Genomic DNA, 24,390 nt, shown 5'->3' on the forward strand with positions numbered 1-24,390 from the left:
TGCCAAGTGATTTAACGGCAAAATAATAATAATAAAAAAAAAAGATGATAACAAAATTAATGTTTTATTGGGTACACTGGTAATGTTTTTTTGTTTTGTTTTATGTTTTATGTAGAGTGTGTGTTATAATAATAAGTAATGATATAGAAATACAAGTGAAAGTTGACATTGTTCTTTTAACAAGTTATTTTAAATCTTGGTCTTATTCTTTTTTCGATTCAGAGCCTCGGCTACATCAATGCCGTACCACCCAAGTTGTCGACCAATTTCATCAAGAGACTTTTGCTTGGTCTCTGGGATAAAGGCTAATACAAATAGGAAAACAAACAAACTGAGTCCTGCAAAAATCAAGAACACATATGGTCCACAAGCTGCCAATAAGGTAGGGAAAATTAAACCAATGACGAAATTGAAAAGCCAATTGATGGCTAAACAAGCAGAGGAAGCTGCACCCACTGCGTATGTAGGGAAGGATTCTCCGTTAAGTACAAAGGGAATCATACCATAACCAACAGCATAGGAAGCAACGTAGAGCATAATACAAACAACTTGAAGTGCACCTACCAAGAAACGCATGGCAATGGTCATAATGACACACCAGATACACATACCAGCAATTGAAATCAATAAGAGTGTCTTACGTCCAAGACGATCAATTAAGGAAAGTCCTACTACCGTAACGACTACATTTAAAGCAGCAACACCAATGGTAACATACTTTGCATTATTTCCAAAGGAGAGTTCGAAAATAGAGGTTGAATAGTACATAATAGCGTTGATACCCGTCAATTGAGAACAAGCATGGACCACAAAAATCTTCATACAGACAGAAGCCAAGACAGGAATAGACATAACTTGGATGATGTTAAGTTGAGCTTCCGATTCAAAGTTAGCAGCAGCATCTTCACCGGCTTCCTTGTTAGTGGGTGTATTATCGAACCCATCAGCATCCGTTGTATTTATTTTGTCAGGCGACTTGTCCGTATTACCCTTACCCTTGGTAATACCAAGAATCATATCGTTAAATTCGGCATCCACGTCGCCATTTCGAAGTCGAAGGAACTCTGCTCGAGCCTCATCAATTCGGTTTTCATTAATTAACCAACGAGGTGATCTTGCACAAAAGGGAAGCAGTACCATTTGAATAATAGCGGGAGCCACCGTAATCACGACAATAATACGCCATCCAATAGCAGAATCCAGACCAAGTGAGATACATTCGATAATCAGAATACCAAGCGTGGTAAACAACTGAAGAATGGATGTAAGCGCACCACGGAACTTGGGTGGAGAGATTTCAGAAACATAAACACTAATTACGCATGTCATGAAACCTGAACCAATACCGACAAAGATACGACCAATAGCAAATTGAGCAGACGTGGTAGCCACAGATAAAAGTACGGCACCGATAAAGAAGTTAGCATTCATCATGATCATGGAGTCACGACGTCCAAATTTATTGATCAAATAACTGTTGGACATGGCACCGATAAGACCACCGACAGCAAACATACCCGTAGCGACACCCCTATTCCAACAACAATAAAGTTAGGCATAAAGCATCAACAAGTTAAATGATATAAAAAGACGTACCAAATCCAATCTGACATGGGAATACATTGGGGTAGTGGAGAGTTTGGATAGTATGTAACTACACCAGAAGCAACTCCCGGACATTCTCTAACAGCATGCCCAGGAATATTGAGTGCAGATGTATTGAAACCAGAGTTAAAAGTACCCAGGGATGCAATCATAGCACAAAAGATAACAAACGGTTTTAGATTAGAGTTCCTCGAATCCATTTTAAATAAGAGAAAGCTATTTTTCTATAATAGTTGTAAGAAAAAAAAAAGAGAGAAATAGACGAAGAAACGATTTACTCTCTCAGTGTGTGAGAAATAGCATGGTCCTTTATAAATGTCTTTAAACTTGACACATCTGACACCCAACCAAATTATTCCGAGTCCCATCCTCAACCAATCTGAGTTTTGTCTCCATCAGGGTCTCATTCTATATCTAAAACTGAATACTAATCTATGAGAGAGCGAGAGCGAGAGGGAGAAACTATATTGTTATCTTTAGGTGCTTCATGATACGCATGCTCTCATTGATTAACTCTCAATATTGCTGTGAAATAAAATAAAATAAAAGCAGTGCGATTAATCCCTCTATTAGCCAATGATATTTCACTAATGTAATTGCAGACTTTGCTAACGAAACTTTAGGGGTTTCATATTTATTTTTATTTCGTCAAATCGATAACTACAGAGAGAATATTTCATCTTAAAAAAGTGGGTACAAAATATATGTCATTCCTGTAGTGTTTGATCCCTATAAAGCACAAATGTGTAAAGACTTATATCTGTCAGACGATTCATGTGATTTTTACCGAATAAAAAAATATGCCAACATTACTGAAACCGTGAGTGCGAATTCTCGAAAGGAAAACTTGAATCCTTTAACGAGACGATGAGTGGTTATTCAGTAGAAGAGAAGTAAATATACTTTACCCGTGGTGTATATCCCCAACATCATAAGACAGAAGGATATACTTTTAAACCAACTTATTGCGTTAAATAATCCCACATGCAATTTTCATTGATATTTCAAAAAAACATTGCAATACAAAATCCACATTATGCGAAACATAGCCATCCATCAGAGTTACACATAAGTATATTATAACAACTATTTCTGAACACGCCATGGCTATTCATTGATGCATTGTACCCGAAGTTCCATAGTATGTGTTACAAATAAACAATCATTTTAGATGGATGGTGGCGTTACATATCCCCGTAGACAGCCATTTAGCCACTTGACCTTCTTTGAGTCGTGGTGTGGATAAATCAATTACAACGCACTTCTGATAATAAGGGAAATTCCGCGGAATTTATATAACCAATGCTGCAATACTTCATTATTTATGAATTCCAGTCCTCTTTAAAAAATTACGAAAAATCGATCCAAAAAACTGGAATATTATCATTTTTGAACTCTGCATGTGTAAAGACGACTTACTCAAGCCTATTTTAGATTTTAAACCATGAAGCAAATTAATCATACTAATATTGAAATATTTAGCAAGCATTTAAATAAGAGTTTACTTAAAACATATGTTTTATTATCAAAATTAATCGTATTTGGCTGTAAAATAAACGGGCCAAATAGAGCATGTTACATGGTTTCATTCATAAAATAAAATAGGGGTATGATTTACTTGATGCAAGTATTAAAAACCATATGTTGGTATGGTATCGATATCAAACGTAGAGTTCTAAAAAAGATAAAGGTAAGTGGCAATTGCGATAGCACGAGTGAATTATAAGAGGTACCTGATAATCATGGTGGGTTTGACCATGAATACGCATAATCGAAACGTCACGGATGGCTGTTTGCAGGATGTCCGGTAATTGAGCACGGAGATCAATGATGGCAGTAGGAGAGGTGATTGCTACGAGGCTACGGGCCAATCGATATGAAATACGATTTTGGGATTTTAACTATTCCAATAAAAAAGTTAGTGATTGTAAAAGCAGAGTATCATAATATAAATGGGTACCTGGGATAGCTCCTTGTCGATCAAGGTTCGTTGTTTTAACAGATCAGCAGATTTCTTATGATAAACATCCAATTTAAGTTGAACAGAGTCTAATTTATCTTGGGCGTCAACTAATGCAGCCTGATTTTGTTTACGTCTATGAATTTCCTTTCCTAAACGGTCCTTGATGACCTCAATTTCACCTAAAAGACGGGTCTTTTGTAAGACGAATTTCGATTTAGCCTCCTCTAACTTTGATTCCCAATGAGTTTGAATTTCCATGGCGTCTTTGGACATGGAAGCACTTAAATCCTCATTTTTATCGTTCCACTCTCTTGTTAATTCTCGTATAGCTTCCTCTTTTTCAAACGTGGTGTCACGACGTATTTCATCAATCAAAGACTGTTGTTCTATGCGCCAAACTTCCTTTTCTGTTTCATGCTGCTCACGTAACTCGCGTAACATTTCTGTGTGTTCGGACTGAAGGTTTTGAAATTGGGCTTGTGTAGTCATTTGAGATAATTGAGCCTCATGTGCAAAGTTCTCCTGAAGCTGTTTGATATTATCATCGTGATTTGATACGATTTGACTTAATCTCTTTTTTTGTTGCTGGGATAGCTTTTTAGCAGCAGCTAAATCATTTTCTAAATCTTGAACCTTTTGTATATATTCCTTTTGGTGCTCGCGATACTGATTCAAGTTTGACTCGGATGTTTCTAATTTATGTTGGATGGATTTACAGTAGGATCGAAGCTGTTCAAACTCTTTTGACACATTCTATTATTAGAAGAGTTAATGGATACGGTTGTTATGGAAAGGATATTTTGTCAGCAAACCTGAATTTGTTCTTCATTTTCTGTGGTGGCCAAAGTAGTTAAATCCGTGATGGTAGCAGATAAATCCGAATTAGATTCCCGCAGCTGAGCATTTTCGGATTTCTCCTTGGCGATTTCTAAATTCAAGGACTCAATCAATTTGTCCTTTTCCTGGTCCCTCTCCGGGTTATTGTTTTCCTTTTCCTTTTCAAATAGCTCTGCGTATTCTTTATCTTTGGCATTTAATCGTTCTTGAAGAGCTGTTAATCTTCTTTGGTATTTTTTATCTTCAGATTCTAATGCTAGTTCGTGTTGATTCCGGATAGTCTGAATTTCCTCTTGTCGTAAAGTTTTTTCATCATCCAACTGACGCTGTAACTTTAAAAGCTGTATAAGAAAGTATAAGTTAGAGTGCAAAAAAAAAAAGAGAGAGATGAACTCCTTTTAAGGGCCTTACATCTTCCATCAAGTTCTCTTCAGAATCTTTTAGCTTTTTCTCCAAAAAGGACTCTTTTAATTTGACTTCCCGGAGTAACTATTTTAAGGTTAATACGAATTTTCATCATCATTTTCGTGTTCCTTACGCTAACAGTATTTTTCTCGTATGTTTGACGATCCGTTTCCAATTGTTTCTCCAATCTCTCTGCCTTTTCACGATAGCTTTTGGCTTCAACCACAACCTAAGCAGCCCTATTAGAAGACGTGCATATTACAACTACTCCAAAGGAAAACTAATTTACCGTGGCTCTTTCGACTTCCCAGTCTTGAATAGGGGTCATGGGCCCTAATGTTTCTTGTCGTTTTGGCGTCTTTGGGGAGGTAGATAATTCCATTGTAATTTGTGCAAAAGATAAACAAATATAAAAAGAGAGAAAAAAGGAGAGAAAAAGGGAAACGGAATAGAACAGTTTTTATTACAAGATGTGTCACGTAGTACCACTTTTTTTTTTCTTTTAAAATTTATTCGCCTTCCTCCATTGCTTCTTCTTCAACCTCTTCTTCCTCTTCTTCTTCCTCTACTTCATCGTCATCTCTTGGTAAACAAACAATAATTGAGTTGAGCATTTCCTCTAAATCCTCTTCTGAAAAACGTTCTTCACACTCTTCGATAATCTACAGAATATGCTTAATTTCAACCCCTTTTTTAAAAAACATTTAAACTTTACCAAGTAAATCTCGACTGTGCTTTTGGGTCTCCAGTTTAAAATTTGTAACTTTTCGGCCCGTGTCAGTGCAAATCTGGATAAGGCATTTAAAAAATCAGAGACTTGTTGTGGTGTTTGTGTGCTACATGGTGTTTCCTTCAGATATTCTGTCAACTTGAATAAAGAGGAGTTAATACAGGATAGGACAGTGTGCTCATTGTAATTCATACTTCAAATTGAACTGTTCTTAAATGTTCTGGGTATTCTACTGAGGGATCCGCTATTTGTACTTGTTTCTGTGCTTCTTGGCTTTCTTCTAAAAGTCTCAATACTTCGTAATTCGAAATCAAGGCTGCTCTAATGGTTTTAATGTGCATCTTGTTATAAGAACAAAACTTTTGAATTACAGAGAAAAAAAAAATGTAAGTGAACCTGTTTTTATCATTAAAAAAAAAAATCCATTTTAGCAGTCAAAAAAAGTCCCAATCTTTTTTTGTTTTACACTGTTGTGTTGCACCACCTGCGCTAAACATTTTTTTTATTTGCATAATCTACACAAGTTCTTGCATGGCAGACATCTTTTTTTAATTGTATCACTGCAAATATCACTCAGCTGTGAGAGTAAAATAAAGAGAGAAAAGATAGAGAGAAAAATACATGAACAATGACAATAAGCGCAGTTCAAAACTATTTTTACAAAAGCTAAAAAAAAAATAAACCTAATCGAAGCTAATCTCTTTTTCTCTCTCTCTCTCTCTCTCTTTTTATATCTTTTTTTTCAACTGTATGGGATTGATTGAATCGCTGGATAATTTTGTCCACGGTGGGCCAAAGCCTGATTCTTATGAACGCAAAAAGAAGTATAACTTTGGTGAGGAATTAGGTAAGGATCGATAGAAAAAAATTATTTCCTATTACCCACATATAAATAAAGGTAGTGGATCGTACGGGTACGTGAAAAAGGCAACTCGTATTGAGGATGATAAGCAAGTTGCTATAAAGATCATTCCAAAGTCTAAAGTCAAAGGTCATTTCGACATGGTTTATTCGGAAATGGATGTCCTTGAAGGCCTCTCTCATCCCAATGTCATTGGTTTTTATGACTGGTTTGAATCTCGGTAAGTTCAATAAAAATATGCCTGAATAGCTATTCACCTCTTTGTAGTGAAAAGTTTTATTTAGTTTTCGAATTGTAAGTTAGATACTTCAAATACAACAAATAGGGTCTTTTAACCTTTTCATCTATCAGAGCAACAGGTGGCGAATTATTCGAGCGATTATTTGAAAGAGGAAAGTTTACAGAAAAGGATGCTATCAAAATCATGGGCTCTGTTCTTCGAGGCCTGGAATATCTTCATAAGAAGAAGATTGTTCACAGAGGTAAATAGAAAATTCAATTAGGATTATCTGATATTAATCGCTGTTATGATAAAGATATGAAGCCAGAAAATCTCCTGTTCAAGACTCCAGAAGCGAACGCAGAACTCGTCATTTGTGATTTTGGGCAAGTATGTTTTTATTCTAGTGTTACACACCGTGATTAATCCTTTTTTTTTTTAACAGTATTGCCAAAATTATCAATGACGCTGGTGCAGGTTTAAAGACAGTGTGTGGATCACCTGGCTATGTCGGTAATGTAACCCAGACCACCTCATTTTAAAGCTTTAAGATTTAACTTTTATTACAGCTCCTGAAGTACTTTTAAAGAAGTCTTATAGCTTCCCTGTGGATATTTGGGGTGTCGGGTAAGACAAAGAAGAGAGAGAACAATAGGAGCGGAAATACTGATTTAGGACTAGTGTAATTACGTACACAGTGCTTTGTGGTTACCAGCCTTTTCAAGGAGAGGATAATATTGAATTAATGGACGATATTACACATGCTCGTTATGAATTTCATGAGAGATATTGGAGAAACGTTTCTCCTGATGGTAAACCTTTTATCTGCTATACTCTTGAACAGCCCTTCTTAATTTTTTTTTCTTTTTCTGTTAGCGCGTGCATTTATTAGAAGGTGTCTCTCGTTGAACCCAGCCGATCGACCCACCGCTACAGAAGCTTTAAATCATGTTTGGATGACGGGACAACAAGCCAAGGATATTGATCTTTTGGACACGGTGCGTGAAAACTTTAATGCTCGTCGAACATTTAAAAGTGCTATTAGTGCTGTAAAAGCTATGAATCGTATACGTTCACAGTCCCTTGTGAAAGAAGGAAAGAGAGCTGCTACAACCATCTCTGCACCCACCACCGAAGCAGTGAGTAATATTACAGCTGGCGTAGATATTTCAAAGTCAAAAACAGTCCAATAATAAAAAAAATAATTCAATTTCCGTTATTTTTAAAATTTAACAATTTATGGAAACTTTTTTTTTTCTTTTTTATTATTTTTAAAAATGTACAAAATTACCCAAGAAAACCAAGGCTTTCAAAGGTAAAAATGGGTTGACAAAAAATTTGGGTAATCTTCCTTAGTTTCCCGCATCCACGGAAATCTTTAGTAAAAGGCGAAAGATTTATCCGATATGAAAACGAGAAAGAAGTACAAAGAAACTAAATTATTTCACTTTTTCGTGCCCTTTTTATAGTTTTCTGATTCCGTTTAAAAAAAAATTTGTGTACATAAAAGCGTCACAAAAGGAAGGACTTGCAATTAAAGCAGTCGAATCCATATCACGGAGTTGTTGTGCGTTTTTTAGAAACACGTGGTACATGATTAATAATTTTGCAGAACCGCACTGATGATAGGGGGGGAATGAGAATGAGTTTATTTATGGACAAAATACGATTTTATAAGCATTGGCTTTACAGCCATATACGCTGGTAGCATCATCGAATGCATAACTATATGAATCAGGGCAGGTCTCTTTGATGGTATTGGCATAATAATTTGTATTGCAGGTATCCGCGCTACCATGATCCCCGGTACAACAATATTCATCTTTACCATGCTTAGAACAAGCACTATTACAAGCAACAAATTGGCCGGCATCATCCAACTCCTTCAAGTCCTCGGGGCAGACAGGCAAACTGTCACAGATAGATACTCTACAATGCTTGCTATCCAGTTGAACAAATTCATCTAGGCCTCCACTCATCACAGGTTCAATACTGACTGGCAAATTAAACCCATCTACAAATGATACATCATAGTAATCAATATCAGCATTATTGTTGTTGAATTTGAACTCGGCCAAAGAGGCAGGATCACCAGCTCCTGCAAGATCACAGGCGTGGTAGTCGCACGATTCTCTAGCCCAGACTCTGCCAGCCCAATTGGAGTTGACATGTAACGTATGAGAGCCATTAACACCAATTTCGATGGTGGTACCTCTTGGATCATCATTGGTTTGATATCCCATTTGAAGGGTTTTGTCACATTGATTTGAAATGATCATTTTTTTATCATTAGCTGGGGCACTGAAAACAGATATTGGTAATAACAGGATGGAGAGTAGAATCGACTTCATTTTAACGGTATGGGAGGGGGGATTAAAGCTTACCATTTCTTCTCTCTTTCTCTCTCTTTTATATCAAGAATTACTTTGCAACCCCCGTTTTAATACAGTTGCTTGATTAGCAATATAACCCCCTTATCATTCTCACAATTCCAATATATTAAATTTTACAGGTATTTTCTTTTTTATTTTATGTTTTTTTCAATAATTACATTGTACCATTAGCACTATTATTAGCATCATCTTCAATCTTTATACTGGTGGCTTCAATAATGATATTCTTGGCTTTGGTCAACACTTGCATCTCAGCCTGCACATGATCCTCTGTGATGGTATTTCCCACTGTAAAGTCAAGCACTTGTTCAGCAGCGGTCTTAGGTGGTTCATCCACCGACATGGGAGACGATGGTTCATTCAATCTTGATCGCATTTCTTTATAAATATCTTTTTTGGCGCCGTATAATTTACAGATCAATAGAGCATGATCTCGGTACATCAGTCTTGATGCTTGTAATAAAGCTCCGTTGGCATAATCGAATCTTTCCTTGGAAGGGTCGAGTGAATCATCTAGTTCGGCTGTAGCCTTTGTGATCACTTCAATAGGTGTAGGTGTCTTTGCGCGATTTCTACATATTTTTTTTTTTACGAGGGTCAGCATAGAAACACAGCAAGGAGAGAGGAGAGGAAACTTACAACATGAATTGGGATAATGGTTGTGTGTGTTTACTGTAGAGTCGAGAGACTTCAAAGTTACCATGGGAATAACGATATTTGCTAGGAGGTGTCGATAATCGAGGTTTCTTGCTTAACCAATTCTTTTCTAATTCTTCGATCGTGATTGGTGGTTTTTCAAAAGTAGGACACCCAGATGCTTTCCAAATAATCTATTTTCAAAACAGAAATTAATATATACAACATTTTCTAGGAAAAGGCATATCTTAGGGCAATTTTTCTAAACTTTACCCAATGACGTTCGTTTGCTAAGATGGTCAGAATAATATCTGTATAGAGATTGCCGTGAGGTTTGGTGGACCGTAATAGTGTTAATAATATATCTTTAGTCTTTGCAATCCACTCCACTTGTTCTTCTTTCAAAATATAATTGGGTTGGATTAAGGATTGTTTGGTAGAACCACGGCTTGCTAATAATTTAGCGGTATTGTCTTTTTCGGATTGGGAGAATCCGTTGAGATATTGGAAAAGAACGAGATATTGTACAATGACATTTCTTCGAAATCTGGAATCCTCCATCTATAATTATAAGCATGTTAAATACTATTAATATACATAAATGTATATATGTATATATTTACCTCTAAATCTAATAATTTTCGACTACTTAATAACCTTGGGAATTGGAAATCTCTATTAATTTCATTTAGCAGTTGTTCTGCCTTATTAGGGTCTACATCCATATCCAAAGAAGATGATTCGACCCGAGTTCGTTTTGACCCTGCAGGAGAAGAGTTTTTGCGAGCACCCAAGACTTCTGCCTCTTTTTCTGCAATGATTTGGAATCTTTGAGTGATGCTGTCTGTGCCCTTTTGTAAGTTTTTAAAATTATCGCCTTCAAATATGGAAGGAGGGTTAGCGAAATACGGACGAGTGGACCAAAATGTCTTGTAAAACTGCTTTTGTTCTTCGGTCAAGGTAGGGTCTGAATCGACTTGTTCATCCGAGTCAAAGCTAATCATGTCGTTATTAAAATCACCTCTGAGGTTAACACCGGATCGTTCGCACAAAGGAAAAGTGTTGGCGAGAAACATGAGGATACGTCCACAGAATACTGTGTTGGTTTCCTTGGATAATCGACGAAGCAGAACGTTACACATTCTTAAAAGTACAAGACCTTTTCCTTTACCAGGCACCAAGTTCTATATTTAAAGGGGGGGTTTTTTATAGGTGAGTCGTGCGTAATAAGGTTTGGTTCGTTCTCTCTCTCTTTCTCTTTCTTACATCTGTGATTTTCGTTTTGCGTTTCTCGACATAATTAAACAATTTCTCACAAGCAAATGTGGTGTTGACATCAAGCAGCTCTTCAACAAAAGTTAAATGAGTGACGTGGTCTAACAAGTCGGCATCTGTTGGGATTTGAATACATGTTTTTTTCGAAATTGAGTATGATTGTTGCGTGTTGACAATATTTTATAAAAAAAACTTTTTCTTTGTTTGGACAATTTACCCGTGGCTGAGCAGTACAAGACAATATCAAGGCAGTCTTCAGTCTTATTATACACTTGTTCACTATCGTTTCCTTTCTAATTAAACAAAAAAAAAAAAAAAGATGAATATACAAATAAAAAAAAAAAAAAAAATGAAAAAGTAAATAATCTTACGGCAATGTCGAGAAGCATATCACGGAATACAACCTCGGTAGCATTCTTGCGCCAGTCGGGTCTTCCTTCGAGGATAGGAACATTCAACAAGTTGGCTTTACCCGCTAAAGGAGCAATATGTTGCAAGGCTAATTCTTCAATTACTTTGGAAGGCACTTCACTGACTGCATGTTTATTTCGGTAATCGGTTGTTGCGGAGAGACAGGCCTTGATGGCCTTTTCCATTTCTTCACGAAATTTTAAAAAGTGTGACATTTTTAGTTGTTTGGTTTAAAGAGAAGATGTGTTTTTTTTTTGTGATTCGCGCCTTGGTTCTTTTTAAGTGTGACTACCGATCGCTTTTTTAAATTTTTACATGATAAAAAAAAAAAGAAAGACTGCAAGTGTTCTTGTTTGCTGTTAAAACCAACAATGTTTGGACAATAATACCTCGACCTTTTGAAGGTAAAATAGCACCTGAGAAAAATTTTTGAGCGACTAAAAGCAAAAGAATAGGAGAATAACATAAATAATTTAAGATATTTTGCTAAACAAGAATACGCCCCACGCGATAGCGTAGGATACGCAGTAATCTTGTCCAAAAAGGACATTCGAACTAGCAACAATCCTCAGAAAGGTGGGCATAGAACCCATTAGTAAAGTGTCTTTCTACTAACTACGATATGACAGACCATATGTTGACCTGTTATATTAGCGACCCTTCTTTGGAATCAGGCACTTGCTGTTTAAATATATTCAGTAAAAGCTTTGAGACACTTGAGGCTTTTCGAGAGAATCGAATAGTGAAAATGACAAACTTTTATGTAAAGGAATTTAATAATAATCCACAAATTACTCTCAATTCCTTCTCCAAATATGCTCTTTTCACTGCTACAGAAATCAGACAAATCGAACTCGTCAATATGAATCTTCCTGCGGCACCAAACGATAAAGCCATCATGAAAGCTTTAGATACATGGAACGCTGAGGCCTCGGGTTCAGAAGCAATGGTGTGGGTTCCAACAAAGAGACCATTGTTAGAGACTTCTCAGCTGTATGATGATCCATCTAAGTACTTTGACTTTGTTGGCCAAATCGTAGATATTAAGAACTTCGATGCGTTTACTCTGTTGGTATTAACAGATTTTACTGAGAATCCCTACCCACCCACCTTAACTGTCGATCAAAAGGTCTTAGATCCCAAGTATCTGATTTATTGCTCTGTATGGGACAACCATCGCAGTGTTTGTGCTGATTTGGGTATCAAAGATTTTGTCTTCCTCCGTAATTGTGTAAAAAAACTCACGGACACGTTGGAGTTCAACATCCATGGAAGCAATAATCAAAGTAAGCCGCAGGTTGTTCGCATCTCACGAGACGATGATCTTTTGAAGAATGTTCTTGCAAGACGAGAATCGGTGAAGGCTAATTTGAAGAGATGTATAAGAGACCAGTTAAAGGCATACCCACTTCGAACGGGTAAGGAAAGTATTATACTAAACTATATGATCGTATGTTCTTAAAAATATAAAAAAGAATTCATAACCAAGAAGCGCGGAGGCCTCAAAAGTCTCAAGTATATCAAATCTCGACGTGTAATGAAGTGCATACATTGTATATGTTTAGCTCCGATCTGACTTTTTGTTTGTTTATGTAGGGTAATGGGGTTTGTGAGGTAAAGGCCAGTATCTGTAAGTACAGTCCTCAAGATGTTAGAGATTGGATTCAAGGATACTGTTTTAGGTGTAACGTGCGGTAAGTATATGTATCTTTTAATGGCCAATACTTGTTGTTTAACGGCCGTATATCAGTACTCCTGTTGATAGCTTTTGTCCAAAATGTGACAACCCTACCAGTATCTCGTACGATGTAAAGCTCACATAAAAAGACGAAGAAAATGAAGAACTTGAAGTTTATTGTAAAGATCGCCCACTGAGACAGGTTCCCGCACACGAGTAAAGAAAATAAGTTACGCAAATGATTTTGCATGGTTTTTATTGACTCCTCTTTTATCTAGGGCACATAGATCAGAAGCTCAGTTCAATAAGCTAAAGAGGATAGTACATTTAGCGGCCGATACAGCAAATGTCTTTTTTGACTTTTGTGTAGGTACTGTTGATGGCCAGTCATGCATTGTGAACACGAGGTTCATTCTTGAAGAAGACGAGTAAAAAAAAAAAGTGGTTATTTGATATATACACACTATATATCCAGCCTATAATCTACTTGACATTTAATAGCAACCCAGCACTGAAACATAAACCATTAACCGATCAAGATATTAATGTCTACTTCCAATCCACGCTCCCATCTGATCTTCCCGGATAACAATCTATTTCAATCCTTCCTTATAAAAAGGATCCCCTTTTCCATTTAATAAAAAGATATCTAGTTTTAGTCTCAAATAATTTAACCGTTTATTTCTTGGAATATTTCATTATTATATCAATATTGATAGCATTTCTCAATACTTCCGCTTAGTGAAATAAACCTTGCTCTTTGTACAGTTTTTTTAATAATTTGTTGTGCTTGAGATACATGTATATAGTCCTGCAATACAATATTTAGGCGTTGTAAGACTATGTCTCTTTCCATTCGCTCATGATTTGTCCCTTTAACCTTATTAATTAAAATGAAGTGCGACGTCGTGCAACTTGTTAAATGGGATTTTGAATAAATCGATTCTAATCACCAACTAGTTATGTAGCAGCTCAAGTCTTGTGTACCACTTGGATCGAAGTTTTTTCTGGTTACAGACATTCAAAGTAACCGTTTTTTACTGCATCTGATTGACTACGCAGAAATGACCAATCGAAATATTTATAAGCAGCTGACTTTGTAGAAGGAACGAGAACAGATTATTAATTATATTAATGCATTTAAATATCTTGAGTATTTCACCCCTTTTTCTCTATAATCAAACAAAATAATGTCGAACGAAAAAATTAACTTTAAAGTAGGATTCAAGTCACACACTATTACATTCGACCAATGGAGTCTCGATTCAACAGTTGAAGAAGTAAAGCATTACCTCGAACAGGAAACAGAATTGCCCATGGATAGTCAAAAGTTAATGTGGAAGGGTCGTATACTCAAAGATCCCCAAGTATATTTAAAAGATTTAGGGGTGCAAGACGGTAGTAAACTTATGCTGATGGGAAGTCTACCGGTTCAAATCGAGAAAGTGACTTTACAGGATCAAAAAATTGTCGAACAACGAAAGCTGGCTCCGGCAATACGCTTAAAGAAAAAGCAATTGCTTCAACAACAGAAGCCGAATCCAAACGCAAAGTATACATTTCACAAGATCTCGGTTATTCCTGAATTCCCTCAGCCAGAAAAGGCTCAGAGCTTACTGGAAAAATTAAGAGACGATCGAGGTGTAAGTCATTTTTTCTTTCTTTCTTAAGTTTTAGAATGAAGTATTAACTGGATATTTAGATTCGTGCGATCATGGCAGATAGAAAATGGTCGGTTGGTGAGTTAATTGAGCTGACGCCATTCGAAGCATCTATTTTGGGATACAATAGGAACGCAGGCCAATTAATCGCTCTACGCCTGCGGACAGACGATTTATCTGGATTTAGACATTACGACTCTGTGAGGAAGGTTTTACTTCATGAATTGACTCATAATGTTTGGGGTGATCACGACGATAACTTTCATGCTTTAAATCGACAATTAAATAAGGACGTGGTGAATCTGGATTGGACCGCACATGGTGCAAATACCTTGGGCCATGGTGAATTTTATACCCCCGAGGGAGAGGAGGATATGGAGAGTGATGTCCTGTATGAAGCAGGGACTTATAGATTGGGTGCTGGGTCCAAATCAACAACAGGTCTGGATACACCCGAAGCAAGAAGACAGCGTGCCGCACAAGCTGCACTATCCAGACTTACCAAGAAAGAAGAGCAAGAAATGGACGAAGGATGTGGTTCTCATTAATTTTACACGTATATAAACACACATAATGATAATAAATTAAATTATAGAGTAGAAAATAATCTGTAGTTGTTATTAAAAAAAAGGCACAGAAAACAATACTTTTTAAGGTTTCTGAAATAGATGTTGATCTCTTCAGCCAGATACTTAACGGTAACGACGGAGAGAGAGGGTGTTGCGACGCTTCCAGGTGGCACGACGACCAGAACCCTTGGTGTTGTTGAAACGATGACCCTTACCGTGACCACGAGACTTACGACCAATGGCAGTAAGACCACGAGCTTCACGACGCTTGTGGACAGGGTTAGCGATCCAGTTAATGTGAGCATCACGACGGATGGCCTTGTGAGAGGGATCGACGAGGATGACTTCAAAGTACTTGTAAGTAGCATCTTGGTTAACCCAGTAAGAGTTCAAGACACGGAGGTTAGCACACTTGCGACCAATACGTTCCTCAGCAGTGGAACGGAGAGAACGTTGATACTTCAATTGGTTAACACCCTCATTGACGGGCTTACCGAAGGTAGCACCCTTATGGACAGGTCTCTTACGACCACCACGACGGACACGGATACGGTAGATGACAAAACCTTGCTTGGCCTTGTAACCTAAACGACGGGCCTTGTCAGGACGAGAAGGACGAGAGGCACGGTGAATGACACTCAATTGTCTGAACTCCCAACAACGGACACGGAGCAAGAAACGTGAAACATCAGATTGCTTCTTTCTGGCAAGCTCCTCGAGATACTTATAGGCACCCATAGCTGATAGACTATTATATTGTGATTAATCGACTGGTGATCTTCATTTAAAATTTCTCGTAATCAAACAAAAAACAGTTATAACACATTCGACATTCTTTTTTGCTGATCTTGAAATTTTTAGAGTGCGTTGATTTCAATCATTGTATCCATTCATCCATCCATTTTTTATCCAAATCCATCCATCCATTCGTATTCTATTTTTCGATTTCGTCTGTGCTATAACTGTTGATTATCTAACTTGATGATCTATACCTTTGTCTGGAAAAAGAGGTCGACCACTGGTTTGCTTTAGCTGTATTCCGTATTGTCCCCCTTTGCCCCGCACTTCGCACTACCACATTTTGTGACTTTAAACTTCAGATTCCGCACAAATTTTTAATGCATTTTCAGAAAAGGGCTGTCAGTGTAAACACATTACTATTCAATACTTATAAGCTATTTTTACCAGTATGAGCAAAAACAACCAGAGGAATTTGAGGGTGAGGTTTTTTAAACCTATCTTTGCGTGTTTTCGGCTAATTCTAACCAGGATTCAACGGTCTCTTAAGTAAAAATTCTGGTGAGACGTAAACTGATTGTGGTTTTAATTTTGGTTTGTCTTTGTAGTGAATGTTTTAGTCATTTCTAACCTTGATACTAATGCTTCAACCATTTATTCCACAAGTATAGCCCTTTGAAATAAGCATAACCATCACTGTAACTAGAGTTCTATACAAATAATAATGAAACACCTAACAACAAGTTGTACAGTATTGATCAGAAGCCTCGGGGATGTTTCATCACCACAACAATAAAAAATAGTTACGTTTTATAATGTTTGGGATTTTCCAAACTCAATAGCACCGTTCAACTCATACACTGTCTGTATATTAGGGACCATATCCACAGCTCGAATATATATTTGTTTTGGACTGGATACTTAAGAGTACAGATTCTTCCTAAGATCATTTTTTTATAAGAGGTGTATTCAGCAGAATTAAAGTTTCGTTAATTGCACAGGCGGTTATTTATGTAATTAAGATGATCACGCGTATTTTCTTTTTCTTTTTACCTCTTTCATAAAGTTCTTCTTGTATGCCGTCGTCTCAACTACTTCAAGATCAAGACAAACTTTTGCCTGTCTCGTTTGCACTCGAGTCCATAAACGAACTTCGCGACTGGACGCCCGAAGCAACTGAGTACAATATACCCAACGTACCTCTTCAGCCACGCGCCAAAGACCCCCTTAAGCCCCGTCTACTACTAACCCACGACATGGCGGGTGGGTACAATGAGGATAAGTCCATTCAAGGCAATGCTTATTCTGATATCTACCATATTCAGTATTGGCACTTGACCGATATTTTTGTTTAGTATGTCTTTTAACCAAAAAAGAAAAGAGGAACAGGGTACACGCTTATCTAAAAATATTTTGGTAGTTTTTCGCATAAACGAGTCTCCATTCCACCTGTCAATTGGACTAATGCTTGTCATCGAAATGGTGTGAAGTGCTTAGGCACGTTTTTAGTGGAAGGAAGTAACCAAATGCACGAGATGGAGGCTTTATTACAAGGCCCACCTTTAGTTAAGGGAAGCGACGACGGTGACCCAATGAGACTATGGAGTCCATTTTATGCCGATAAACTAGGTAAAGAAACTAACCAGTAACACAGAAATTCACCTATTCAACCCTCTTACTATCATTTAGTGGCTATTGCCAAGCATTATGGATTTGATGGTTGGTTGTTTAACATCGAATGTGAGTTTTTCCCTTTCCCAACCAATCCTAGAACAAAAGCCGAAGAATTAGCAAAGTAAAATAAACCGGCTAAATTTTGGAAAAAAGTATGACTAAACAACAATGTTTAGGTTTCTTCACTATCTTACAGAAAAGATGCATCAAGAAATTCCTGGGTCTCAAGTAATTTGGTACGACAGTATGACACAGGATGGAGATATCGATTGGCAAAACAACCTGACCGTCAAAAACGAATTATTTTTTCAGAACACAGACGGTATATTCATCAATTACTGGTGGAAAAAGGAGTATCCCGAAAGTGCTAGACAAATGGTGGAGAAACAAGGAAGGGCAGGCATCGATCTTTATTTTGGCACGGATGTTTGGGGTCGCGGGACATTTGGTGGCGGTGGATTCCAGTCTTATAAAGTAATTGTCAAAAACAGAAAAAAAAAAAAGAGTCATACTTTCATCCCTAAAACTGTTATCGTCAATAGGGTGTAAAGGTAGCTAGTGGTGCGCAGGCTTCGTCAGCTTTGTTTGGTATGGCATGGACCTATGAACATTTTGGAAAAGCAGATTTTGAAAAAATGGATCACTTATTTTGGTGTGGTGGTGATTACTCAGATTATCCACCTCCTTCGCCAAAAATGACTGATAAAAAAACTGAAATTGAAATTGATGACAGGTATGAAAGGGTTCAAGTTTACTAGATCTGCTCTTATGATTATCCACATTAACTTATTTTTTTCAAGTGAGGATGAAATGCTACACGGCCATAGAAAGGGTATTTCGGATACAGTAACAGCTCATTCTGTGCCGGGATTAGATTGGTTTGTCACATCATTTGATAGAGGATTTGGCAATCGTTTTTATTATAGGGGGAAGGTAATTCAATTCACAGTGGATATATAAGATTATAATGTACTAACTATAAGCGCAGAGATTAATATCACAACCTTGGTCACACCTATCACATCAAGCTGTACTTCCCAACTTAGACTACCGTGATCCTCACATATATCCAATTGATAAAAACACAAAGTTTAGTAGCTCATTAGAGTCTAATTATGGCGCTTTTACAGGAGGTACATCACTTATTATCCGAGGTCAACGTACAAGTCATCGAGAATCCAGAGATACAGAGTTCGATGTCACCGTACCACTTTATAAGCTTTCAGTTGATGCTAGTAAAGGCTGTACTTTAAAGTATATTTACCGCACACTATTAACCGAAGACGTCAAGCTCACCATGTCTTGCGATTTTTTGCTCAAGACATCAGCCCATGCTACCTCTACCGATTTTTTTTCTTCGTGGCAACCCGAGAGCTCATTGGACCAAGAAGATGGGTTCCGTGCTACTATTACTACGGCCGATGATGCTTCTGAAAGCAGATGTTTTTTATTGCCAGCTACTGAACAGGCGACAGGAGAAAATGAGTGGATAACAAAAACGATCCATATTCCTGCTGCACCAGTGGGCAATGCGATTTTTATAAATAAGATTGGGGTGAGTGTTACAGTGAATGCAGCAAGTCTAGTTGGCTTAACACCGCATGTAATTGCGTCTTTGGGATACCTGAGCATTATTCCTGGTACTACGGTGGATTCATTGACACAGATGAATGAAACAAAATTGATTGATTTAACATGGACAGATCAAGAAGCGGTGGCAAAAATACCAGTGCAAGAAGACATGAGCGAAATTTTACCAGAAGAGGTGTATGTATATTATGGGTCCCTAAATTGGAAAGATGTAACAAAGGATACGCACGATTGGAAAGAGACAGAGTTTTACATAATCTCATATCAATTCGAGAATTGTGATATTTCATTTTTGGGAACTTCTTTTTGCTGTCAGTACCGTATTTCTGGACTCGAATATGTTTTATCTCGAGCACCTCAGATTATTGTGGAAGCTGTAAATAGAGAGGGTCTTATTTCATCAAAAGCTAATATTAGTATCCCATTTAAATGATGATATCCTTTTCTTTTTTTTTTATTCTTTAATTTCGAGGATGAACTATATCTTCATCAAACATGATTGTCAGAAGTAAAAAAAAAAAAAAAAATCTGCGTTACAGCTTCTCAAAATTATCCTCATATCTGTACACTATAAATGATAAAAGCTACATAATAAAACCGCTTTTTCTTTATGGACTTAGATAAGTTACCTAAGTTCAGGAACTCGACTTAAAAGACAGTTATCTAAATATACTTAAACCCCCCCTTTTTTTTTTCAATAAGACAAATGGTGTCTTGATTGTATTTTGTGTTCGTAGATTTATATTACAGCCGAGTTTAATGTCTTTATAAGTTGTGAAAGAAAACAAGAAAGAGAGGCTTGATAACAGCTGTTTTTTCGATGAGTTAGCTACTGATGGACAGAATAGAACAGTATTGTTATTATAAATAGTTCATTTAATTATACGTTGGATGACTACTTTCAATAACTAAATATTCTTGGATTATAGTCATGATTATATTTCTGCAATAGCTTTTTGAGTCAAAAAAAGGAAGTTCGATAAACATTGGATGTATCACCTAGAATTGTTACCAAAGGTCCAATCCTCCCGCATAAAAGCATCCCCAAACCATTATCGAACTTTTGCCAAATTTAATGTTGGTAGAACGGACGAATTTTTTGCTGAGTCTTTCCCTTTTCTTTCTAATTGATCAAAAAACTCCCATCGTTGTTATGCAAAGCGAATCGCAACTCGTCTGAATAAGCTATCCTCTTCCAGCTGGTTTGGAATCAGGTTGCATTGCCATGCCGCAGATTAGACTTTGATTGAAATCATCAGCCTGTTTCTTTTTTCTGAAGGCTATTTTTAATCAATAATACATTAAAATGGCATTTTCTTTTTGTTTAGTGATATACAGTCTGGTAAAGGCAAATATTTATATAGTCAAAAATCCTCACAACTGTTTGTGTAGCGTTTAGTGTTCGGAATGAAGATCGAAACTCTCGAGCGAGCTTCGATCGTGTTCCAGTCGAAGCTCGCTCGGATGCGTTTTTTTGCAGCTCGAGCTCGCTCGAAGTTTCTTAAGCTCGGCTCGGTTGCGAATACGATAGCTCGAACTCGCTCGCCCTTTTTATTACACAAAGTGCACGTCAAAGTGATGTTAATTACAGAAAGTTATGATAATAAAATTGTTATTTATTGAAATAGAAGTTGGAAAAAGAAAAAGAAAGGTTTTTTTTTCACCAGCCTTAACACCAAATTCGGATAATTAAATCAAACTATTACTGCATCCATATTTATAATACATTTGGATTTTTGAACATGAAAGTTTAAATTAATTCTGCTACGTCATGTTACTATTGTTGCTGTAAAAAATTGGCTTAGTTGGGTTTAGTGTGCAATACTGTATCATATCCTATGCTAAATGTGTTTGTTGGTTGTACAATTAATTAAAAGTTTAAAGCATTTTATTTGGAATTATTAGAGAAAAAAATAATAAAGGGAAGAAAAGAGTAAAATCAAGGAGAAATGCTTTCACTAGTCTTTCAAGGACCTTAACTTTAAAGTGACTACTATCGACATTTTAGCCGAGCGAGCTTCGATCGATGCTCGCTCGAAGCTCGCTCGAACCCAAAAAAAAGTGGCGCAAGCTCGAGTACAAAAACTCGGTTCGAGCTTCGTTCGAACTGGCGCAAGATCGGTGCAAGCTCGAAAAGTTCGAACACTAGTTGCAGATGAAGCCAAAGAAACAAGTGGTTTTTTGAAACCTTGAACAACCAGGTAATGTTACTATTTTTTATTACACATACAAGAAGGATCTAACATCAAATATTCACATCACATCATTTTATCATTGGACTCTTAATAATTTATATTTTACGCTATTTTTTATTTTTTCATCTAAATATAAAATTGTATATTCATCATAATTATTATTGTGTATCCATTCACTATATCAAATTATTATAATCAAAAGGTTTATGATAAAGCAGGCATTTTACCAGAAGTTGTGATAACAGATAGAGCAGCCAGTGTCAGAGGAGCTCTTGACTTGGTTTTTCCCAATATCAACAAAATGATTTGCGTGTGGCATTCAATTGTTCAAAATCTTAAAACAGCAGCCAGAAAGCTATTTGCTACCTCTGAAGATTACGAGGATTTTGAAAAATTCTTTTGGAGACTTCACCAGAGTAAGACCGTGGAGGAAAGCGTTAGCAACGTTACTACAATCAAGAGGACAATCGAAAAGGTGGGCTTGGGCCAAAAAGTTTTATCTTTTGTCGAAGAAATAGACAAGGAAGGTAGATTCTGGATTCGTGCGTACACAGACGAATTTTCGCATATGGGCAACTACACGACAAGTCCAGTCGAAGGTGCTCATGCAGCTTTGAAATGGAACAAAAAGCAAATGGGGGGATGCAGCTTGCAGGCAACGTTTGAAAACCTTGACCAGGTCCCTGTGGGTCAAGAAATAAAATCGGTGATGACAAGGGCATACCCGAAGACTAGATGCGACCCTTTCTTAATGAACAATGATATGTACAGGCATATAATTTATGTTGTTAGTCAGTACTGCATTGAGAGAATACGAGAACAAGTTGAGCTGTTCAACAAGGAAGCCAGTGAAAAGAAATACAGTGCCTGTACACATATATTTCAAGCAACGATGAAAATCCCATGTCGACACAAGATGTTCCATGCAGAATATGAATCTCTAATTGGCAATGACGACATGCAATGTATGGTGGTGCGTAAGGATATTGCAATCCAGCTGAAGTGGATTGATCGTCGTTGGTTTATTCAGGACACTGAGCCAGTTTCCAAAGCTGAAGAGTCAGATCAACTCGAATCAACAATTTCTATTGGAATGTGTCTTAACTACTTGACTTGGTTATAAATACAAGATAACTGACTTTTGTTTCACGATAGATCAGTATAAAGCAGGCACAGACTGGTATACTGCTTTATACAATTTGGATAAAGCATTTGAAGCAATCCCATTCGTTTATATAAAGAAAGAAAAACTAGACTCAATAATCAAATTAACTGAGTCTATCAACAATATTTCAGAAATGAAATTACTGCAACCAATGGCCAAAAAATGTGGATTTCCAAACTCGCGTAAGTTAAATATGTACAATGATACAAGACAATTATTCACAATCATTTTTAGAGAAAACCTCAAAGACTGGGAGAATACTGTCTTAGGGCGAGACTACCGAGTTGAGAATTAAGGAAGACATCCGTGCAATAAAAAAGCAAGAAACCCTTAAAAAGGTCAGAACAACGATAGCTATGAGAGCTGCAAAGGCCGTCTTGTTAGTACAGAAAAAAGAAACAAAAAACAACCCGTGGAATTTACGAACCTATCTCCAATAAGTCCATTAAAGATGGTATTCCTAGTTCTATGATAGAGCACATTGTTAATGTTATTGACGTTGGAAAGGATGGAAACTGTGGGTTTCGTGTCATAGCAATCGCTTTAGGTAGAAATGAAGACGACTGCTATGACATCAGAAGAGAGCTTCTGATGCATCTTGAAAAGTAAAAAGCCTTTTTTTTTTTTGAAGTATACCTTCGCTAGTAACGACGAAGAGTGCATGATGTTTGTGAAAAGAGTAACTTTGGACATTGATGGTCCTTGCCTTGAAGACAACTGGATGAAAATGTCTCAATCAGGTATATATCGTACCATTGAGATTCTTTATTAAACAAGAAACCCTAATTATTTCGAATAGGAATGATTATTTCTGATTTGTACGAACGTCTAGTTCATTTCTTTTCGGCAAAAGGTTGTAGGTCTTTTATTCCAGACTGTCCACAAAACAAAAACAAGGCAACTTCATTTGTGTTGCTGGGTGGACATTACTTGAGCCTAAATTTGAAGCCTGATTGTCCTTTACCCAAGTAAAATGAAAATGATCATTATCGGGATCATATAAACCAAGTTTTCCCAACAAAATGCTACTGGGTACAACTTTTCCAAGACAGAATAAAGAAATTCAAATATTTGAAAACCATAGCAGATGGACACATTGAAATTACAACAGAATATGTAGACCTGATAGACAGTGAGAAAGTAGATATCAATCACCGAAAATCCGCGTATAGAAGCGATGTAAAAAAAATTACTCAAAAACAAGAGATAACCCAAAAAACAAAAGATGAAAATGTCTAAGAAGCATTTTCACCCAAAAAAAAAAAGTTGCCATCCATAATTAAGCTTAAAATATTGATTATCAGGTAGTAGCTACTTTTTACTCTCAAAATTACAGCGAAAACACAATGTCTATGATTTTAAGTGTGTGGCATTGACAAAAAAAGTCGCGTGCTTTTTTTTTTATTAAGATAAGAGTGTTTAATCTTCCTCTTCTTCCTTTCCACTTTGAACAGGGAAATATTTACCGGCCAAAGGTATTCTTCCCAAGACATCCGCTCTGACAATAGGAATATCGGATCCCAACAATGCTAAAGCAGCAGCAGTGGCAAATCCCCACACAGCTAAAGTAGGAGCTCTAAAACGCGTTTTACACTCAGTTAGTGTTAAACGTACAAGTGCGGCGAGCTGTAACTTACACTCTAACTAGTTTTCCGGGCGTAATATACTTGTAATGAGGGTAAGATTGAATGACAGGAACGACCATTGGAAGACGATGGACAAAAAGAATAATAAAAAAAAAAGAAGAAAACTGTTGAGAATGCGGCTGGCCAATTCTGTCCGT

The 24,390-nt window shown here is 36.9% G+C and overlaps 12 protein-coding genes across 12 annotated transcripts; 6 read left to right on the forward strand and 6 right to left on the reverse strand.

Annotated features, from left to right (window-relative positions):
• Positions 1-189: 189 nt before the first annotated feature.
• On the reverse strand, positions 190-1,805 carry EV154DRAFT_576637 (general substrate transporter; the record flags this gene model as incomplete). Its single annotated transcript, XM_051606499.1, has 2 exons — positions 190-1,531; positions 1,597-1,805. 2 exons carry the CDS (start codon positions 1,803-1,805, stop codon positions 190-192), a joined length of 1,551 nt encoding a protein of 516 aa, XP_051461240.1.
• Positions 1,806-3,105: 1,300 nt separating this feature from the next.
• Positions 3,106-5,220, reverse strand: EV154DRAFT_497143 (uncharacterized protein). The gene is made up of 7 exons (XM_051600231.1): positions 5,100-5,220; positions 4,944-5,039; positions 4,817-4,894; positions 4,381-4,746; positions 3,566-4,321; positions 3,339-3,506; positions 3,106-3,280 (listed from the first exon to the last, which is right to left on the reverse strand). The coding sequence occupies exons 1-7, from the start codon at positions 5,190-5,192 to the stop codon at positions 3,236-3,238; spliced, it is 1,602 nt and encodes a 533-aa protein (XP_051461241.1). The 5' UTR covers positions 5,193-5,220; the 3' UTR covers positions 3,106-3,235.
• Positions 5,221-5,319: 99 nt separating this feature from the next.
• EV154DRAFT_536398 (RNA polymerase Rpb4-domain-containing protein) lies at positions 5,320-5,881 on the reverse strand (the record flags this gene model as incomplete). Its single annotated transcript, XM_051604130.1, has 3 exons — positions 5,320-5,472; positions 5,526-5,678; positions 5,735-5,881. 3 exons carry the CDS (start codon positions 5,879-5,881, stop codon positions 5,320-5,322), a joined length of 453 nt encoding a protein of 150 aa, XP_051461242.1.
• Positions 5,882-6,228: 347 nt separating this feature from the next.
• EV154DRAFT_58613 (kinase-like domain-containing protein) lies at positions 6,229-8,108 on the forward strand. Its single transcript, XM_051606780.1, has 10 exons — positions 6,229-6,387; positions 6,439-6,622; positions 6,670-6,696; positions 6,754-6,884; positions 6,939-7,008; positions 7,068-7,135; positions 7,192-7,249; positions 7,304-7,434; positions 7,499-7,964; positions 8,092-8,108. The coding sequence occupies exons 1-9, from the start codon at positions 6,291-6,293 to the stop codon at positions 7,813-7,815; spliced, it is 1,083 nt and encodes a 360-aa protein (XP_051461243.1). The 5' UTR covers positions 6,229-6,290; the 3' UTR covers positions 7,816-7,964; positions 8,092-8,108.
• Positions 8,109-8,274: 166 nt separating this feature from the next.
• Positions 8,275-11,522, reverse strand: EV154DRAFT_536400 (THO complex subunit 1 transcription elongation factor-domain-containing protein; the record flags this gene model as incomplete). Its single annotated transcript, XM_051604131.1, has 8 exons — positions 8,275-8,967; positions 9,278-9,587; positions 9,655-9,845; positions 9,925-10,212; positions 10,275-10,835; positions 10,918-11,042; positions 11,144-11,219; positions 11,298-11,522. The coding sequence occupies 8 exons, from the start codon at positions 11,520-11,522 to the stop codon at positions 8,275-8,277; spliced, it is 2,469 nt and encodes an 822-aa protein (XP_051461244.1).
• Positions 11,523-11,695: 173 nt separating this feature from the next.
• On the forward strand, positions 11,696-13,447 carry EV154DRAFT_548711 (uncharacterized protein; the record flags this gene model as incomplete). The annotated part of the gene is made up of 6 exons (XM_051604822.1): positions 11,696-11,741; positions 11,793-11,913; positions 11,967-12,755; positions 12,813-12,871; positions 12,934-13,031; positions 13,201-13,447. Exons 3-6 carry the CDS (start codon positions 11,972-11,974, stop codon positions 13,445-13,447), a joined length of 1,188 nt encoding a protein of 395 aa, XP_051461245.1. The 5' UTR covers positions 11,696-11,741; positions 11,793-11,913; positions 11,967-11,971.
• A 977-nt stretch (positions 13,448-14,424) lies between these two features.
• Positions 14,425-15,224, forward strand: EV154DRAFT_536401 (WLM domain-containing protein; the record flags this gene model as incomplete). Its single annotated transcript, XM_051604132.1, has 2 exons — positions 14,425-14,658; positions 14,718-15,224. The coding sequence occupies 2 exons, from the start codon at positions 14,425-14,427 to the stop codon at positions 15,222-15,224; spliced, it is 741 nt and encodes a 246-aa protein (XP_051461246.1).
• A 144-nt stretch (positions 15,225-15,368) lies between these two features.
• EV154DRAFT_497163 (60S ribosomal protein L15) lies at positions 15,369-15,983 on the reverse strand (the record flags this gene model as incomplete). Its single annotated transcript, XM_051600232.1, has 1 exon — positions 15,369-15,983. The coding sequence occupies one exon, from the start codon at positions 15,981-15,983 to the stop codon at positions 15,369-15,371; it is 615 nt and encodes a 204-aa protein (XP_051461247.1).
• A 1,058-nt stretch (positions 15,984-17,041) lies between these two features.
• Positions 17,042-19,897, forward strand: EV154DRAFT_497165 (endo-b-N-acetylglucosaminidase). Its single transcript, XM_051600233.1, has 7 exons — positions 17,042-17,337; positions 17,404-17,612; positions 17,673-17,778; positions 17,834-18,131; positions 18,200-18,390; positions 18,458-18,590; positions 18,646-19,897. The coding sequence occupies exons 1-7, from the start codon at positions 17,060-17,062 to the stop codon at positions 19,678-19,680; spliced, it is 2,250 nt and encodes a 749-aa protein (XP_051461248.1). The 5' UTR covers positions 17,042-17,059; the 3' UTR covers positions 19,681-19,897.
• Positions 19,898-22,085: 2,188 nt separating this feature from the next.
• EV154DRAFT_497168 (uncharacterized protein) lies at positions 22,086-22,990 on the forward strand (the record flags this gene model as incomplete). The annotated part of the gene is made up of 4 exons (XM_051600234.1): positions 22,086-22,539; positions 22,598-22,789; positions 22,842-22,869; positions 22,897-22,990. Coding segments are annotated over exons 1-4 (702 nt in total), but the record flags the coding sequence as incomplete, so codon positions are not given.
• An 85-nt stretch (positions 22,991-23,075) lies between these two features.
• EV154DRAFT_477939 (uncharacterized protein) lies at positions 23,076-23,846 on the forward strand (the record flags this gene model as incomplete). The annotated part of the gene is made up of 4 exons (XM_051598145.1): positions 23,076-23,212; positions 23,253-23,347; positions 23,407-23,575; positions 23,660-23,846. 4 exons carry the CDS (start codon positions 23,076-23,078, stop codon positions 23,844-23,846), a joined length of 588 nt encoding a protein of 195 aa, XP_051461250.1.
• A 117-nt stretch (positions 23,847-23,963) lies between these two features.
• Positions 23,964-24,376, reverse strand: EV154DRAFT_497169 (uncharacterized protein). Its single transcript, XM_051600235.1, has 2 exons — positions 24,245-24,376; positions 23,964-24,183 (listed from the first exon to the last, which is right to left on the reverse strand). Exons 1-2 carry the CDS (start codon positions 24,310-24,312, stop codon positions 24,027-24,029), a joined length of 225 nt encoding a protein of 74 aa, XP_051461251.1. The 5' UTR covers positions 24,313-24,376; the 3' UTR covers positions 23,964-24,026.
• Positions 24,377-24,390: the final 14 nt, after the last annotated feature.

This window comes from Mucor mucedo (genome assembly GCF_025094135.1).
Source record: "Mucor mucedo strain NRRL 3635 chromosome Unknown EV154scaffold_14, whole genome shotgun sequence".
In the NCBI taxonomy this organism is placed as follows: Eukaryota; Fungi; Mucoromycota; class Mucoromycetes; order Mucorales; family Mucoraceae; genus Mucor; species Mucor mucedo.